The sequence below is a fragment of the Xenopus tropicalis genome, chromosome 6 (genome assembly GCF_000004195.4).
Source record: "Xenopus tropicalis strain Nigerian chromosome 6, UCB_Xtro_10.0, whole genome shotgun sequence".
Classification (NCBI taxonomy): domain Eukaryota; kingdom Metazoa; phylum Chordata; class Amphibia; order Anura; family Pipidae; genus Xenopus; species Xenopus tropicalis.
The window spans coordinates 133,660,549-133,681,149 of NC_030682.2; the positions used below are offsets into that span (position 1 = coordinate 133,660,549).

The 20,601-nt window shown below is 40.0% G+C and overlaps 1 protein-coding gene across 1 annotated transcript in view; it reads right to left on the reverse strand.

Moving 5' to 3' along the window:
* Positions 1-7,226: 7,226 nt before the first annotated feature.
* Positions 7,227-20,601, reverse strand: part of eif3e (eukaryotic translation initiation factor 3 subunit E) — a 31,529-nt gene continuing 18,154 nt past the window's right edge. The window contains exons 8-13 of the mRNA NM_203816.1: positions 17,798-17,924; positions 16,465-16,566; positions 14,850-14,959; positions 9,468-9,570; positions 8,992-9,126; positions 7,227-7,401 (exon numbers count right to left, since the gene is read on the reverse strand). Coding sequence (NP_989147.1) covers positions 7,363-7,401; positions 8,992-9,126; positions 9,468-9,570; positions 14,850-14,959; positions 16,465-16,566; positions 17,798-17,924 — 616 coding nt within the window. The 3' untranslated portion in view covers positions 7,227-7,362. The remainder of the gene's footprint in view (positions 7,402-8,991; positions 9,127-9,467; positions 9,571-14,849; positions 14,960-16,464; positions 16,567-17,797; positions 17,925-20,601) is intronic.

The window sequence follows — 20,601 nt, forward strand, 5'->3', positions numbered from 1 at the left end:
CGTCAATACTAATGGAATCATTTAGTTGCACAAAAGGACACAAATTAGATTCTCTACACTGGGAAGAGGAGTTTATATTTAGGGCTATGACACAGTGGATGTTTTGATCAGTGCTACTAAGCAGCAGATATGAAATGCCGAGAATCTTATTGTAGCCAATTGGAAATGACCTACGGAGAGTCTTAGGCTGATGCCACACCAGGCGTAGGGCTGATTTTTTCGGCAAGCGGAAAAACGCTTGCCGAAAAAATCAGCCCTACGCCTGGTGTGGCATCAGCCTTAAAGCGGAATTCACCGCTGAATTGCTGAAGAGCCCCACACAACACAGAAACCCCTAATATACCTATCAGTGTAATCTATGCCTTCAAAAAGCATAAATAAATACTATTTTTATATGCTGAAATCCAGCTGCAAAACAGTTCTTCTCTTTCTGCATCATTTGAAATCCTGGCAGGGGAGGAGGGACTAAAACACTGATGTTACAAATTATAACATAACCCACAATGCATTGCACTGTGATGTTCCTATCCTTATTGACATCACGTGTGCAGGGAATTGTGGGATTGGGAGGATGCAGGCTGAAGGCAGGCTGAGGGCAGTCGACTACTATTACTACTGTCAGCCAGATCAGCAGGGGGAAAGGGGGCAGGGCTTAGGGAACTGTTCCAAACCATATTACATTAAAAATCATGAAAATGCTGCATATTTTTTGATCAATGTATATTGCAAAGTTGCCTGAAATTATGAAGTATCATATTGGCAAACTGCTTGTGTGCCTTGTACCATATAATAAGCTCTAACCAATTTTGTTTACCACTAGAAAGTGGCCAAACATATGGTCTGCCAATTATCTCCTACAAATTAGATCAGGGTAACAATATTTCTATATTTTCACAATGGTGCAAATAGAATAGAACTTGATCTGCCATTAGCCAATCAAGGACATGCCGATCTACCCTTTTCTATGGGCTTTAAATAAACTAGGGATGTACTGAATCCAGAATTCAGTTTGGTACTTGGCCAAGAATCGGGTGAATTCACGGTCCTGGCTGAACCGAATCCTAAAAATCACGTGACTTTTTGTCACGTAAACACAGAAGTTGAAACATGTGCTAATTAGGATTTAGTTTGGTATTTGGTCCAATTCTTTACAAAGGATTCGGGGGTTCGGCCAAATCCAAAAAAGTGATCTGCCCAAAACATTGGAGGTGCCCTGTATATCTGAAAGAGTGAGAGAAAACATCAAGTATTCCAGAAGTCCTGTAGTTTAAAACTCCATCCCACAGAATTGTACATCCATACTCTGGGTTTTCATATCGAAATATCTATTTTTTTCCATTTCATTATGCTATTGATGTATACTTATCACCAGGCAGTTTTCTGTTCTTAACCAATATACTTTGCTTTCATAAAATGTTTCACCTTGCTAAATAGTCCTCTGCTAGTTAATCCTGTTAGCCACTGAAACCAACTCATCTGTGTTTGCCGGTGACCCAAAACCATGCAGGATAATTGAATCCATCCAGGATGTGTCATCCTTGCGGGGGGAATCTGAACAAACATGCAATCTACACTCCTCAAAATAGACCTTACTGAGACAAAAAGAGAGTGTGACTAAACTGATAAAGAGTATAGAGGGAAAACATGTCCGAGTTGGGTTAGTATGCCTTGCTGAAGAGGTGCATAAGATGCATGGTGTGTGTGAGTAAAATCACAATATTTGCTATATTGCCAAAATATGCTGAGAGACTCTCTAATAAATCCCATGAACAAAGTAAGGTCCATACAGAAAGGGTTTGGGAAAACTTGGCTGGCCTGCACAGAGCCCTGTCAACCATCAACCAACTGAGCATCGATGAGATGAATTGCAACACTTTGCACTGGTGTTTTTTGCATGATTTCTTGTATGTTTAATGCATACACACTTTTTTTTGTAGAATCCTGGGGAATATGTTGGTGTTTTATATATACATAATGATAATAATACCAGTGCTAGACCCTCATCTCGGGAAGCAGATATCCGTAAATTACAAAGAGCATGGGTTTTAAGGCAACTTATTCCAAGTTACATTAAAATTGACATCTCCTAAGACGCCCTACACCAGGGGTGGTCAGACCTTTTTCATCCGCGATCGACCGATGACCGGGGAATGCGGAAGTGTGGTGTGAATGCATACATACGCGAAGCAGCGTACATACGCATTCACGCCGCACTTCCGCATCCGCGGCTTCATTGCGGTCCACCAGAAATCCGCGGGTGGACTGCGATCGACGTATTGGCCACCCCTGCCCTACACATTTCATTTCCTATGGGCACTTACTCATGGGTTACTTGCCCAACCTCTTACTGATTTCCCAGAAATGTAGAGGACCAGCTACTTATCAATACCCTTGGTTGACCATATATCAAGCTCCCCAATAACTTGATCACCAGTAGATCCTTCATGAAGGCATCTCTTGATATTCTCTTACTGAAGTGATTTTACTGCGAGGCAGATCCAGCAGTTCCAAGAAGTGGAATCCCTTTTTTTTTAATCAAATAAGAATGTGAAAAGTTGGAAATTAAGACTTTTCGGCAGTCAAATATTGTGGGATGCTTTAAAAACTAATCTCCGATGCTGTAAAATATGATTAGAGTTCCATGGTTTTAGTTTATCTACATTCAACATTGAATGAGAAACATAATCTATCCAACTGTATCTTATTCTGACAGACAGTAATGCTGTATTGAAAATAAGACTACAAGATCAGTTACATTATTAGTAGACATGGGCAACTACATCTGATTTGCAGGATGTTGATGTGAGGACATCCAGCGAGATCTCCATGAAGTCCTCCTAATACAGCGACTGGTCAAGGTTTCACTCACAATATCCTTGTTTAGTTGTAAATGATCCCAGAAAATGTTTGGAATCCTTGATACAGCATCGGACCTCTTGGATCAATGGACCTAAGATCCTGTCCAGTATGATAACCATTAGTTTAAAAACTGAACCCACAAAAGAATCTATAGGGCGAACCAGTGGATGGACAGGTTCTTAATGGCTTTTGGGAATAGTATAAAAATGGGCTCCCCTGTGAAGTGTTTAATAAAGCTCCCTGTTATAGAATGTGCAATCAACCCTCAGCAACATCATCTGCAGTGGATCTTTTCTAGACATGACATACTGTGGACAAAATTTAGTCACAGCACTGCCATTGCAGCTTCTGTAATGTCAAGCACTGTTGGAACCAGTGATTTTAGTCCTAAATTCTTTGCAATTTTAGAAGGTATTTAGGAAACTACTCAAACTGCTTTTTAAAAATTTGCTTTTTGGTTAATGCATTTTTTAAGACGTGGACCTCTGAAAAGTCATTCCTCTACCTTTTGGCCATGAATGCAAAATGCATGGTTGCTGTCCTTTTAAAAAAAAGGACATTACATTAGTCAGGCCGCTCCTCAAACAACTGACCCATGCATTAGACACCACATCAGTATCTAGGGAACAAAAATGACGTCCCATCTTAGATCTCCATGACTTTCTAAATTTCATTAAAGGCAACGCACATATGGGCAGCCCTCAGGGCTTATGAAACCACATTGGACTGAACATTATAGAACTCTATAAGAGTTTGGGTTGCTAGGGAATCTGTGGTTTGTAATGCAGTAAGAGCAGAAGGGTCAACGCTTAACTGTTGTGTGTTCAAAATGCACTTAGCCAGCAAAAAAATAAACCCCCCTAATATTTGTTTAGAAAAATAAAAGCTAAATGCAGCCCAAGGGATGATCTAAACTGATCAGAAAACACCCCAGCCCCATTCTTTCCATTACAACAAATGACAATTGATTTGGATAAGCAGTTATAAGGGAGGATTGTGCATTTGTACGGATTGCTGACTTTGGAGCAGGAAATACCATACTGTGTGGAAATGCTGAGTAATAAACAGAAAATATGCTGGGTATCCTCATGTATTGTATGTAAGAGAATTCAGAGCAACAGGGTAGGGCAATATACTGTATTAATTTCAAGAGGAATTGGGGGTTAAAAGTAGAAGTTGATAACATAAGACAATTTAGCCCAATTTATTTATCAAGCTGGCTAACATATGCCCTTAATTGCATTTTGAATTTCGAGGGAAAGCCCATTAGGGCAGTGATCATAATGTAATGTGCATTTGATCACTGGCTGAACTAATAAATGGGCCTTTAGCTTGAAACAAGTGTTGGGGAGACTGCTGAATGATCAGATCAATTCATCAAATTAGGCCACTAACCATTTTATCAGTTGTTGGGTTTATTTGGAGGAATCCATATTGTATGTATGAGCTGGCCCCTTTATGGAAGTCATATGACCTTGGTTCATTGTCTATGGTGGCCATTGGCTAAAACCTTAATGCTCGCACTGTTAGTATCAGCCTTTGCTGCATAGTCTAGACATGTGGAAGCAGAATAACTACAGTAACTGCTGAACATCCCAAGTCATGAGATGTTGTAAACAATCACTCCTACCTCCTCTCAACTGTCAATTTTTTATTTCAGATTCCTTTCTGAACCTTGTATACAGACTGCCTGAGATTAAGAGAGATTCCTTTCTGAACCTTGTATACAGACTGCCTGAGATTAAGAGAGATTCCTTTCTGAACTTTGTATACAGACTGCCTGAGATTAAGAGAGATTCCTTTCTGAACCTTGTATACAGACTGCCTGAGATTAAGAGATGCCTCCATATGGTTACCTTGACCGAATAGCTGGTGTAACCAATTGCAAGCTGGCATTATTGTTCAGAATACCTGAATACGCAGTTGTATTAATGCTGCAGGGCTTTGTACACCTCCAGGTAAGCCTAATACCTGCTGATATGTGAGGTTTCTGTCAGTAAGACTGGCTTAGGTGTCTGTAATTGAGAACTGGTATTTATTTTAGGTGAAGTTATTACATAAGTTACAGTATCTTAGTTTCATGGGAAAAAAAAAGTTGGCTGTTCCAGATATTTTAACTATGCCAGCAGTTTTACATTACCAGTAAACATTTAAAAGATATATGGAACCACTTGAATTCACCCTAAAATGATTTTCATACACACAAACTCTCTTCCCATGGATCAAGTAGTACTTGTCTTCATAGCTGGGCAGATATTAACATCTGGCTAAAGTTGTACTGCCTCCAGGCTGGCGACTCTTGTCTGTTTAATCCAATTAAATAGGTTGTTCAACTAAATGGCCCAGACCACGCGTTCCCCTTCTACACACCCTTCTTCTGCCTCCTGAGTGACCTACAGTAGCAGCCAGATAAGTTCCAGTACCCGGGGATGGGGGGGGGGGGGGGGGTGGCGTTGTTGAACATAGGTCCACTATGCCAGTCCTAACATAACATTAGCCAGCACAGATAAACAGATGTAGAAACAGTGATGGACATGGATTATACCCCATCAATGTGTCAGTATTAATGCAAATATATAGAATTTATGGGAAATCTAGGCAAGTTGTGGCAACCTTGGCAGCTAAATAGCAGAAGGCCCAGCAAAGGCCCAGTCTAGAATATTACACAGTGTTGAAAAAAAAAGTCTCTTTGTAATCTATCCTTCAGCCAGTAGATGACATCCACTGCCATTCCAGTATTGAGGTTCCTGCTCACCTCCTCATAAAAGGCAATTAAATGAGTCTATTACACAGAAAACCATGCTGGCACAAACTTATAGTACTGAGATTTGCAATGCATTCAAGTACCCTATCCCATCCCTTATTACCCCTTCCAAAAGCTTTAAAACTACTTATGTCAGACTAACTGGCCTATAGTTTTCAGGCTGAGAATGACATCCTTTTTTGAATAACAGAATCAAATTAGAAATTCGCCAATCTCTTGGCACCATGCCAGACCTCAATGAATCCTGAAAAATTGAGTGAAGAAGTTTGCCAACCACAGAGCAAAGCTCATTTAATATCCTGGGATGAATACCAGTGCTTAAAAGATATATTAAAGATGTAGACAAGATCCAAAGAACAGCTTTTAAAAGTCATGGAAAGTCTTATTTATGAGAAAAAGTTGGGATTGGTTAACTGGAGAAGATGCACGTAAAGTGATACTGACACCAAAAAATTTCTTATAAAGTATGAACCTACCTATAAGGTCATGTTGACTTTTTTTTCCTAAAAGTCCTGTTTTTCTACATAAATCCTACTAAAGATCCTGAACCCGACTGTCTGGCAACCCAACTGAAGCTTCTCAATCTGTGAAAAGGACCACGTCATAAACTGGGAGGATTCAGCTTGCCGTTTGCTTCAAGGAGCTCCCCCTCCCTCCCTCGCATAGCATGTGAACTAGATAGCAGGCAGGCTTGATCTTTCCATTGCCTGCCTACTTCAAAGGGCTGCCCCCCTTTCTGCACTTCGCACGAAGAATTAAATAGCTTTCCCGGGCCTGCCTGCTTCTAAGGGCTCTCCCTTCCCCCTCCCCATTACACATAGACAACGGAGCTGAGCTTGTCACATACCGACTGAAAGCAGAAGGGGTGTTGCAGGTTTGTGATTGGGCATATTTATTCATTTGGGAGGCATTTAAATTAAAACCCGGAATAAGGTAACAAACATGGCTGCTCCGTGGGTCTGTAATTAATGATACCATAATTATGAAGCAAAAAAACTTTGCAGATTTAGTTTATAAGGAATTTAAAGCTGATACAAATTAAAACACAACAGGTGTAAAAAATGTTTTTAAGTGGCTGTCAGTATCACTTTAAGGGGTGATATGATAATTGTATAAATATATAAGGGGATCATATAATAAATTGTCTGGCGCTTTATTCACCAGTATGTCTTTCCAGCAGACATGTGGGGTATTTTACAGTGTGAGCTGTGAAGTTGTGGAGCGGGTTGGATGCCTCTTTACCAAGTAAGAGAATACAGAGTTGCAGAAATTAGCTCTTGGTGTTGACCAAGGTTTTTCACCTTCCTCTGGATCATCTAACAAGTTGGTTTCATAAAGGCTTGATGAAGTGCCTTTTTTCAACCTCGACTACTATGTTGCTGACAGTTTGATTTCAAAGCTAAGAGATCACTACATTATAAATAAATACATAAACCCTATATATATTTGATAGTATGTGTGTTGAACAAAATGCTATGTATTTATTATATTAATATGGCAGTGGGAAATAAATTTGAAGAGCCCCGTACAATAAATGTGGTACATGAGTACTAAATCAGAAAAAAAAAAAAAATAAAAGCATAAAATAACCAATAAGTCCCAGTTAAAAGGAAGTGTACCCATTTTATTCAAACGCATGCCTTCCTTTAACCTTACAATGTGGCTTGGTTTTTGTAAGAGGAAAAGAAAGCATGGGTAACAGGGAAACTTTGAGCTGGTGTGAAGTTCAAATGAAGTCATCAATAGAATCCGGAATCCTGAGCTGCCCAGGTAGGTGCCTGCAAAATAAAAATATATATATTATATATAGGCATTGGGTCCTTCCATAATTTACATCTCCATAATTTAAGTCTACTAAAAACATGTAAGCATTAAATAAACCCAATAGGTCAGTTTTGCCTCCAATTAGATTAATTATATCTTAGTTAGGAAAACTGGTCTGTTCTTGTTAGCACTCTTTCCCCCGAAAAAACCCCTCTTAAGCTGGCCATACCCGCACCGATAATATCGTACACAACCTCGTTTCGTACGATATTCGGTGCGTATATGGCAAGTCAACCGATATCGCAGGAAGCTGCCGATATCGGTCGACTCGCCGATCGGGAAGGTTAAAAGATTTTGATCGGGCGCCATCCTATTGTTTCTACCTCCTTATCTGCCGTTTCAGCCCTGAACGGTGTGTGGCTGATTGTACGATTGCAAATCACCACGTGTGTCGCCACCTTTAGTCTGATGTGTAAAAATCTTATTTAATCATAACTTCAGGGGTGTGGCCCCTTGGGGTAATGCACTGACCTACATTATCTGGTTGGCCACAAGGTTATTGCAAAGACCAAATGGCCGATTTAGTAAAATGCCAAAAATCATTTTTCCATATCTTGACCTTGCTGTCCTTTATTTCCACTAAGAAAATGACAGAAACAGTGCAAAAATTCAACCTTAATTTGTAATAGTTTGCACCACCCCACAGCAGACAGTCAAATACTTTTAGGTGAGGGAAAAAATAAAAAAAGCTTTTAAAATCCACACAAATCAGATAAAATATTGTGCCGATATAGACTTTATCAATTAATGTACTAATGTTCATAACATATTGGCAAGCAAATTCAAGTAGAAATGGCATCTACCACAAATGCAACATTTTTTTTTTTATTTTATTTTTTTTAATTTGCTTGCCAATATATGTTATGAACATTAGTACATGAGCCATATAAGACAAGGGCAGAGACACTGCCTATTTAAAGGAAAAGTAACTCAAGTGTATCAAAGAATTTAAACTATAATGTTCGGCTACCAGACAATGGTAAAAGCAGTAGGTTTGCTTCTAAAACACTAATACAGCCCATATAAACACACTGCTGTATAGCCATGGTAGCAGACATTTAAATTGAAATAGGGCTAAATGGCACAGGTTATAGATAAGCTCTGTAAAACACCATTGCATTCTACAGAGTGAATCTGCTATGTAACCTGTTTCTTTTCACATCTTAAATGGCCGCCCTTGTTGCTATACAACAACTTTTTTACTCTGGTAAAACTTGTGTGTTTGCTTCAGAAAGACTACTATAGTCTGTATAAAAGAGCTGTTGTATAGCAACAGGGGCGGCCATTTCTAAGTGGAAATAAAAAACAGCAAGGTCAAGATACGGAACACTATTTTATTCACTTTAAAACACATTCATTTTTTGGTGTTACTGTTCCTTTAAGCCGTATCAAATCCTATATTGCTAAGAATGTTTAAATCCCAGCTCTATATAATTCTGATGTTTTTGAATATGGGGCTAGAACCTTAATCATTCTATGCCTGTGGCACGAATAGGAATTAAGCCTCACAAATAGAGCCGGGAGTGCAGAGCAAACATCTTTACCTCAGTTCTGCTGTTCTGGTTCGTTTTCTTCTCAATATTCATAGCCAGCATTTGGCTACGGAATGCAAGGCTCTTTGTCTTTTCAATCACTTGCTGATAAGGAGAGACGGCATTGTTTCCCATAACCACGTGACCCTAGAACGAGGATATAAAATATATTTTTGTATTTGGTTTATCAATATTAAACGTCAGATTTGAATAGACTCTGACAGCTCCCAGTAACACATTCCCACACAAGGTAGTATTATGGAAATCGACACAAATTAGACTTTAAAATAGAACTGCTGCATACAGAAACGGCAAGATATCCTAACCCTGCTAGCGGGTTCTACTGCTTAACTCAAACACCCACCCGCCACCTTAAATGGTCTGCAGCAATCCACAAATTATAAGCCATAAGTCAATGTCATTGCAAACAAAATGACTTCATTTGTTATGGTTCTGTCAGAATGAATGGCAGAAAATGAAAACCGTACCAGTTTGGAATCTATCTTGGCGTCCAGTCTTGCATTACGAATTAAGTTGACAATCCACCTTTCAGCTTCTTCCGGAGTCATATTCAGTTTGTCAGCCAACATGCTTTGAGGGAGAGTGGGGAGAAAAAATGTAAATTTTAACGCGACTGGATGGGATAGAGGAAAAATTATACAGTTTCATTCATAAGATCAATCTACTGATGAGAGACCATGTTGCACCCAATTATTTGCACTTTAGCAGACACTCCAAAATATGTATATGGACAGCCAACTGAAGGCTCTTCTTTATAATCTTTAATTTGTTGAGGCATTTTGGCTGGCACTGGTGCTTTGCACAGAGAATATCCGTGGTCAAAATGCCCCCTTATGGACTGTCATTGCCTCCCACACCAATGCACGGGATCTGCTCTGTCGGGCAAAGATGGCCATACATGGGCTGATAAAAGCGTTGAAGGGTGAACAGTCCGATTCGTCAGTTTATTGGCCTGGGTATAGGACCCTAAGACGGGCCTAACAAATGGGCATTTGTTAGGCCTGTCTAAGGGCTGAAAATAATCTAGATGTCGACTGGGCAGGATTCAAAATCTCGTCGGAGCAATGGGTGCATCGGCATACTGATGTGTTCCACATCACATCAATCTTATATCACTCAAGGTGGGTATATTGGGGAAAGATCTGCTTGTTTGGCGGGCTTGACAAATGAGCAGATCTTTCAGCGTAAGGCCAGCTTTAGACACCGACAGAGACAGGTAGACCCCCTTAGAGGCACTTTAGTGGTTTTAGAGTTTCTTGCATTTTTCATGGTTTAAAAAAAAAAACAGATTATCAAAAAGAATACAAACGGCCCCCTTAGAGTTGTTCGGTGTATAATGAAGTAGCAGAATTCTTAATGAATAAGATAAGTAAATGTAGGACTGGCCAGAGGGGGTGACTGTTTGGCCTGTTTGTATATATTGCAATATATGGTAAAACTATCCCTGTTTTGTTTTTAAGGGGAGGGCATTCCCCTTTGCAGAAAAACACACATTAGTTAACGGCCCCCTTAGAGTCTTTTGGTGTATAGCTTTGGTGTTACTGCCCAACACCGTTGAGTGCAAGAGAATGGACATAGTGACATTGCCCTAGGTAATAACCAGAGGACAGCTAATCTTTAAAGCCTATATTCACCTGCTCCATTTCGTATTTCGTTGCCTAAAGGCCCCCAAGGGACATTTCTGGAGTATTTGTGTGAGTTGTGCACGTTACCTCTATCCCAAAAGAAATGCCATGTTCCCACTGTCCCAAGCGCACATTTATGACAGCACTGCATTTAAGTCAGTAGCTGTTTTTAACTTTTGCCCAGACTTGCGGGAACTTTGAGATAATGGGTTAGAAACAGTGTTTCTCATTAACTCAATTAGTACCATGGTAGCACTCAGCTGGATAGTTACTTTGATGTGCCATGTCTCAGCACTTGTCCCCCAGACATCACAAGGCCTTTCATACATATATTTATGACTTTTAGTATAAAATGTGAGGAGGACATGCAACTAAATCTTACACATAAAGGAGGATCCAAAAACAACACTACACAAATCAACATATATGCATTTCCTGCCAATAATTTCCCTAATTCCCAGCGTTGCGCAATACCTGATTAAATACTATAGAGCTCCATATTCCAACGAGCAATGGTCGAGTCATCGGCTCTAGTTTTATTAGGAACTTACCGCTTCCCTGTTTCATTTATCTTTTCATTACCAAACAAAACCATGAGTAACGTGTAGACCAAATGAAGACAGTGTAACGCTCACACTTGACATACGAGTACATAAACTTGAAAGCAGGGAACTCTATATGACTCAAGGGGTAAAGCATATCAGATTTCCCAAATCCCCTTCATCTGTATGCAAATGTTGAAAACAGACATGAAAACAGAACTTCTAGAGTTAAAATTGATATTTGAAAGAGGTAGTTTAACTTTTAATATGTTATAGAACAACTAATTTTTTAATCATTTTCCTTTTACCCTTTCCAGATTTCAAGGAGGGTCACTGACCCCAACATCACAAGAAGAAAAAAAAAAGGTTTACGACCTACAATGTCTGAATTAAAAATTTGAACACAAAAACTTCTCATTAAACAAACTGTGGCCCCGATGGCGACATCTGATAGAATCGCACTAAACTGCTATGGCTATTATTCTGTCTCTTCGCGTCACACCTCCAAAATGAGAAAAATCAATGAGCTGTGAACAAAGCAGAGGGACGCGCTCAAACAGAACTCCAGCGAGAGGCAAAGTGAGCGCCCGTAATTATACAAGCTAGCACATGGTGTCCGAGAAGCTTTTAATTACAGCTATTGGGGCTATTACCTGCAAACCAGTTAGCGGCGGTGGGTTTTTTTTTCTTCTTTTTTTGCTTCGTTCCATAGCACCATATGGCAAGGAGTAAGAATATTTTAAAAAATAAATAAAATGTATGTTTATTATACAGGTATGGGATCCATTATCCAGAAAATTCCAAATTGTGGGAAGGCCATCGCCCATAGACTCCATTAAGAGCAATAATTCAGATTTTTTTTTTAAAGGATTTCCTTTTTTTTCCTGTAATAATAAAACAATACAGGTATGGGATCCCTTATCCGGAAACCCATTATCCAGAAAGCTCCGAATTACGGAAAGCCCGTCTCCCATAGAACCCATTTAATCAAATAATTCAGAATTTTAAAACTAATTTCCTTTTTCTTTGTAATAATAAAACAGAACCTTGTAATTGATCCCAACTAACATATAAATCATCCTTATTGGATGCAAAACAATCCTATTGGCTTTAATTAATGTTTTATTAATTTTTTAGTGGACTTAAGGTATGGAGATCCAAATTACGGAAAGACCCCTTATCCGGAATACCCTTGGTCCCGAGCATTCTGGATAATGGGTCCTATACCTGTACCTTCTACTTGATGCCAACTAAGTTATAATTACCCCTTATTGGGGGCAGAACAGCCCTATTGGGTTTATTTAATGGTTAAATGATTCCCTTTTCTCTGTAATAATAAAACAGTACCTGTACTTGATCCAACTAAGATATAATTACCCCTTATTGGGGCAGAACAGCCCTATTGGGTTTATTTAATGGTTAAATGATTCCCTTTTCTCTGTAATAATAAAACAGTACCTGTACTTGATCCCAACTAAGATATAATTACCCCTTATTGGGGGCAGAACAGCCCTATTGGGTTTATTTAATGGTTAAATGATTCCCTTTTCTCTGTAATAATAAAACAGTACCTGTACTTGATCCCAACTAAGATAGAATTAATCCTTATTGGATGCAGAACACTCTTGTTAAGTTTATTTAATTTTTAAATGATTTTTTTTTTAGCAGACTTAAGGTATGGAGCTCCAAATTACAGAAAGACCCCTTATCCGGAAAAGCAGAGATCCCGAGCATTCTGGATTATGGGTCCCATACCTGTATAAACCCAACAGGATTGTTTTGCCTTAACTACGATCATTTACTTTTTCTCTATAATAATAAAGCAGTTCATTTTTAAAAGTATAAATTGTTGATTTATGTTAAGTCTATGGGAAATGGTCTTCCCGTAATTTCAGAGCTTACTAGTTTATAGGTTTGTGGATAACAGATCACATCCCTGTATTATGTTGTAGAAATGTTATTTAATTCTGTTAAGCATACAAACTACATTCGATCTTTGGGATGTCTATCATTCCAGCAAAAAGAACAAACACCAAATTGTTCAGTTAATTAACGTATAATTATTAACAGGAAGCAGATACAATGGCACTAAATTGTGGGAAACTAAGGAGTAGAAAAAGCAACATACTACTAAAGATAGCCTAGAGAGGTGGAGTGGGGGGGGGGGGGGGGGGGGGGGGGGAGAGAGGAAACAAGCGGCAATTATTAGTATGATTAAAGAAGAATGGTTAAAGGACGCTCACCGATAATGTTTTGCTCCACTTTTTACACAGCATGATAAATATACCCCTTAGTTTAGATCGGTGCTGTCCAACTGGCAGCCCGAGACTCTCCTCTGTGTGGGCCCCCCACCTAGCTGCTGTGACTGCTTACCTTTGTGTAAGCCTTAAATGGTATCAGTACTGAGATTAACTGCCCCCCTGCATTGTTCACACCTCAAATTCATGCTGTAAACCCCCTGTATTGTTCATACATATGTAATGTCCAGTATTGTTCACACCCTTTAGTGTCTGCATTGTTCACCCCCTGCACATTGTTCACCTAAACACAACTCAGACTATAGCACACACAAGCAGCATAGGGCAGGCAGAGTATGGCACACACAGGCGGCATAGGACAGGCAGAGTATGGCACACACAGGCGGCATAGGACAGGCAGAGTATGGCACACACAGGCGGCATAGGGCAGGCAGAGTATGGCGCACACACAGGCGGCATAGGGCAGGCAGAGTATGGCACACACAGGCGGCATAGGACAGGCAGAGTATGGCACACACAGGCGGCATAGGACAGGCAGAGTATGGCACACACAGGTGGCATAGGACAGGCAGAGTATGGCACACACAGGCGGCATAGGGCAGGCAGAGTATGGCACACACAGGCAGCATAGGGCAGGCAGAGTATGGCACACACAGGCAGCATAGGGCAGGCAGAGTATGGCACACACAGGCAGCATATAGCAGGCAGAGTATGGCACACACAGGTGGGGTAGGGCAGGCAGAGTATGGCACAAACAGGCAGCATAGGGCTATACGCTGCATGCCCTATGCTGTGGGAGGTGAACCTGGCAGGGATTTGTTCTGGGAGTTTGTAAGCAATTAGAAATAGTCATGATATGATCCCTAAGGTGTGTAATTATATGCTGGGGGAGGTTCCTGTGCTATCCACTGGGGAGGAGAAGGCATATGGATTTAAGGGTATGTCTTGCAACCAATCATTTTCCCTTTTATGGTTCTCCCTGAAGCTCAGGTGCAAATTTACTCAGTGTTAATGAGCCCCAAGATGTCCCAAAGTGTTACACAGACAATATTTAATCCCTTCTTAAAATACAACTTATGTTGAGGTGGAAAGACAGAATTTTTGTTTTTAGTGTACAGTAGAACAGCCATCGGCAAAGGGCAAAACCTGAAGCTGGATCTCTTCTTATACTCCATAAATACAAACGCCCCAAATAAAAACCAGTTTTTAATCAAGCAGGAGTTATAGACAACACAAATCCTTCTCCCGGGTTTTATACACTGTAAAGGATATAGTGCATATTGTTTTTAGATGAACACATTTAGTATGGTATGGTTTGCTTCTATTTATACAATCCATTAGTACAAAGTCCTCCCACAGACTCCTAGGATGATGTAAAGCCATGCTACCTTAGAGTGGGTATATCAATATAGAGAAACATTTACCTGATGCTTATACACTGATGGATGCGACAGAAAGTCTCAAATATAAAGAGTCTGGCATTTTCAATGAAGTCTTCTAGGCAGGCCACAAGGAAGAAGTCATTTACCAGCACCTAATAAGAGGGAGAAAAATACAATGTTTATTATGAGTGTAATAGTGAGCAAGTGTAAGGTTTGAAGGAGAAGGAAACCCTTCTGACAAGGGTGATGCAGCATGGTTGACAAGCGCCACCCTGGATCATTCAATTTTCAATTGTTCTTCATTTTTATTATTTGTGGTTTTTGAATTAATTAGCAGCTCTCTAGTTTGGAATGTCAGCAGCTGTCTGATTGCTAGGGTTCAATTTAACTGCCTGACTAAGCAGTGGTTTGAAAGAGACTGGAATATCGATAGAGAGGGGCCTAAATAGAAAGATAAGTAATACAAATTAAAAATAACAAAGTAGTAGCCTCACGGAGCAACAGGTTTGTTTTTGGTTTCTGGGGTCAGTGACCTCCCATTTGAAAGCTGGAAAGAGTCAGTAGAGGAAGGCAAATAATTGAAAAAGTATAAAAAGTGAAGACCAAATAAAAAGTTGTTAAGAACAGGCCATGCTATACAGAAAACTACAACAAATGATAATGCCAATACCCAGTGTCTCCTATTTAATAAATCTTCATTCTTGACCATTTCTGTAATAAGACTGTACTTTATATAACCTTATAAATGATTTTAACAAAGCTGCATTGTGTTTACGGCAAAACAGTCCTATTGGGTTTTAGGTAGCCTCCAGGCACAGAGCTCCAAACTGCTCCGGAAGATCCAAGGTTCCAAGCATTCTGTCGAATACATCCCATATCTGCACAGGTCTAAAACAGTCATAACCCCCATTACATGACTAAGGGCACAAATCACTACGTCCATTTTTATGACTCAGTACACAACATCATTAAAGCCATTACAATGTTTAATAAGTCCAGCTTAATTGCACCAAAGCATATGCAGCTGCATTCCTTATGTACCTGCACAACATGAGGCACAAACACACCACAAACGTATTTCCTTTCAAGCTCTGTCACCATCATTATCAGTTGTTCTAATTAATATCAGATCCATCCTATCATCACTTCAAATGGTGTGGTTCACTGTTAACTGGGTCATGAAACTTTCAGATAAAGCTCTCCTCTGAGTAATTGAATAAAAAAGCCCCAAATCTTGAATAACATATTGAGGTTTACGGTTCTAATTATCTTGAGAGTGAACTAAGGTCTCAGGCTCTACAGTACTCTTCTGTCAGGTTTCTGTAATAACTCCTACCATTGTGGATATCTCCCTATCCCTACTTTGTCATACTAGGATCTAAAGCTAGCCATAGAACATGAAGTCAGATCATTTCAGTAACAAATAATTACAAAGAGGGGGTGTTGTACTGCCCTACTGATTCAATCACCACTAGCATCACACAAAAGTACCACTGCCTTTTCTTGACTGGCAGTCTGAATACAGGATAAGAGAATACAATAAACCACGCCACTATAATACGGTATTGGGCTCAGCCTTGGGGGGACATCCTGCATAAGCACTATATACACATATTCAACACAGCAATTTATACACTGCAATAGGCAATTTACTCACCGATTCGCATTCTCTTAACTTTTTCTGTGCTCCATCAAAGTCAAAGTTGACATATAAGCATTCCACAAACTCAGTAATCGGGTCTTTGTAAGTGTAGGATTCCTGTATTAAAAAAAAGTGAAGGCATTATGAACAACATTTACACCCACCATTCCGTTGTGTAAAATTTTAAATGGATTTACAGCATCTAAACTTTTCTCTAGAACACGAAGGCATGCAATTCAGGCATTTTAAAGGAGACATACAGGATAACTAAACGTCCCTCCAACGTTGTAGGCAATAATGGTTATATAAAATAATTCCTATTAAAAAAATACCACTTTATTGGAGCTCCCTATAGACCAGGGGTCGGGAACCTTTCTGGCTGAGAGAGCCATAAACACCACATATTTTAAAATGTAATTCCGTGAGAGCCATACAATATGTTTGGCCGCGGATTCTGCGGGGCAAGGTAGGGTGGGTCCCAAGGATGCCGGATGCAGATGAGATGCAGAGGAGGGCGTGGCCTGCGCTCGGCGGATAGAAGACGTGTTCTAAGGCTTAGAACACGTCTTCTATCCACCGAGTGCAGGCCACGCCCTCCTTATATTTTTTATTAAAGATTTGGCAGTGAGCCAGATGCAGCCATCAAAAGAGTCACATCTGGCTCCCGAGCCATAGGTTCCCTACCCCTGCCTCACTGGCCCCTGTCTGTTTCAAATGTGGAGTGGGCGTGTCCTAATTGCCCCTGCCAGAAGCACAGTAGGAGAGGGATAGCCAATCACAGCCCATCAGTCACACAAGCAAAGACAGGCTTCAGGTCAGTCTAGCAGTTGATTGGTCCCTTTTCTACAGTGCAGTGTGCTGAGTGCCAGTGGCTCCCCTGCACAGCCTGGGAAAGGAGACACAGCCATGTATTATATTATATTATATATATATTACATTAGATCTAAACACAAATTGGTGATTTACACTACCCACGTTTCAAGCAACAACTGCAAAGGTTTTTGTTGTGTCTCATATACCTGCCTATATCCCACAAGTGCAGGGATGCTGGCTGCAGTGTTGCTTAATGAAACAATGTTTTATAGGCAAGTTACAGCTATATGCAATTTGCCACTAGTCAATAAGCAAATTATAGCTGGGGCACTAGCAAAACCTTCAGCAGATACTGTTTCGTCAGCTTCCTAAAAGTTTTTTTCATAAGCAGAAATAACATTACTAAGACCTAAAAATACGTGTACTTAGTGTGAAACAAACACACTGAAGTGTTACCAATCAACTACATGTAGAAATATAATTATTCCGTTATAGACCATTTGTACAAGGTGGGAAAATGTTATTCTATGCCTACCTGTTGGATGACCTTAACCAAATCTTTTAAGACTTGTCTTCGTTTCCTCACATCTTTGTTGGTGATCACGGCAGTCGTCAGATATCGGAGAATGTGCGGACACATAGTCTGAATGGCATTCAGGTATCTAAAATTGAAAACATCAAACATTTAAAAAAGCTCCATGTTGCTAGAAGGGTATAGTTTTCTTTTAAAGGAAAACTATATCCCCAAACAGTATAGGTCTTTATACAAATATATTACATAAACATCTAAATAAACCATTTTCATAAAAAATGTAGTTTTTAGCAGTATGTGCTATTGGGTAATCCTATATAGAAAACTGCCATTTTAGGCCCCATCAGCCAATGAATGGGCAGAGTCCTGCCTTTTGCTTCCACACTACTTCCTGTTACAGTTAGAGCTGCATCACTTCCTGTCAGCTGATCACTGAGGGAGCACACAGCCCATCACAAAATGGCAGCTCAAGGAAAAGGATGTAAAAGGGCAATATTTACTGATATATGTATTCCAGTGTGGCAAGATTGTTTATATTATGTTAAGTGACCTATTAAAGAATCTGTTGGTTAAGTATTTATTCTGGGGTATACTTTTCCTTTAAGAGGAAGATCATGGAGGGTGTGTGAAATAAAGAGGAGGGGAAGGGGTCAACTTATCCACCTGTAAATTTGAGACACATATTCATACCAACTGGAAAGACAAAACAATGCTGCTAGTTGTCAATGGTACTTTGTGACCCAAACAATAGCCATTCGAGTGACATTGAGGATAACCAACTGCAGTCCCTTCCCAAAGGCTTTGACTGGTTTGTTGTGTTACAGGGACAACCCTATGCATTTGGGAAGCAAAGATTCAAAATTGCTGCCTGATTAAAAGCAATAGTCCCTTATGTATCCTTCAGGCTTCTATTTCACAATGTTTGTGAACCAACAAGAGCAAAGTTAGTAAGCCGAAAATGACTAACTACATGTACAAGCGCAGTTAAGTATAACATTTATCCTATAAATAAAAGCCAAATGTGACCCTGGTGTGTTTCGGTAGCATGTGGACATCTGCATGTGTATGTTTTCTTTTCTCGCTGCAGCAGACAAAATGCTGATGGTAACCAGATGTTCCCAGAGCCGAATGCTTAGAGAGCACGGTTACAGAAAGAAAAAACTTTGATGTGTGGTTGTTAATTGTAAGCAGTACAAGCGCTGCACAATCACGGCTCTTAATCAGATAGCCAGACCTATAAAAGCAAGATAACCCATTCTGTGCCACTGGGCACCTTACTAGTGTAGGGCAATACTTACCCTGCATTTATATCAAGCTCACACAGCAGGTTTTATATAGAAATGTACATCTACAATCAGTTTGCTGCTGCAAGATGAGAAAATGCTTTCAGGCACAAAGTCAATCTGATTCAATATTGATAAACTGCCATTAAAAACTGCTGATGTGCATAAACAACTGCACCCAGCAATTATAATGTGTATGCCAGGCCGGACTGGCAATCTGTGGGTTCTGGCAAAGCCCAGAGGGACTGCTGTAAGAAGCCATAGACACTCACTATTTATTGGGCTGGGGGGGCTGTTTGGGTCTCTGTGTACTTGAAATGCCAGGACCCAGGCCCGGGACTGGCAATCTGTGGGTTCTGGCAAATGCCAGAGGGGCTGCTGTAAGATGCCATAGACAGTCACTATTTATTGTGCTGGTGCGAGGCTGTTTAGGCCTCCATGTACTTGAAACGCCAGGGTCTATTTTTCTCAGCCAAGGCTTGGTGAATGCTTTAATATGGCTTACAAACAAATACAGGTGGGTCCAAAAGGTGAACCCTACAAAGATCCGCAATGATCCACAGAGATCCTTGCCACCATGCAGGGGTAAATACATCTGTGCTATTTGCAATAGCATTAAATTTAGCTGAAAATGGCGAACAGGACAGTTGATTACTTGACGCAGAAATCAAACATTACCTCCCATTGAAACAGATCATGGATATACTTGAGCACTGAAAAGTTAAATGTCTGTTCTGCCATCAACTTTTATACTCAAATGGAGGCCTTGCAGTTAGTCATAGGGGCTATAAGAATTTATATCTACATTTATATGTGATGTTATCACCCCCCCCTAGGATTTTACTTTTTCCCCATTGAGAAAAAGTATGCCATTTTTCTAGTTTCCTGAAAAACATAAAATGGGGGTTATTTTGTATGGGCAAATATATTTATAGCAGAAGCTCTGCCATCATTTAGAGCCCCATTTTAGCTTAAAGGAATGCTGTCATGGGAAATGCAAAACACATCAGTTAATAGAGCTTCTCCAGCAGAATCCTGCATTGTAATCTGTTTTTCAGATTAAAAAACATTTTTTAATATTTAATTTAAAAATTTCACATGGGGCTAGCCATAGTCTTCATTTCCCAGGGTGCCACGGCCATGTGACCTGTGTTCTGATAAACTTCAGTCACACTTTACTGCAAGTTGAAGTGATATACCACCCCCTCCCAGCAGCCGATCAGCGGAATCCCCCAGTTACATGGGAGTAGGAGAAACAATAGGTTAGCTGAAAGCAGTTTTAATGTGTAGCACTGGCTCCTTCTGAAAGCTCAGACTCAGGCACAATGCACTGAGATGGCTCCTACACACCAATATTACAGCTACAAATACATTTGCTGGTTCAAGAATAGAATTTTAAATGGTAGAGCGAATTATTTGCTATGTAAACAATATAATTTAGAAATAAAAAATATACCATAAAAATCATGACAGTATCTCTTTAAGATTGCACTGTAGGTTCCTGTATCCTCCACAGTAGCTGAA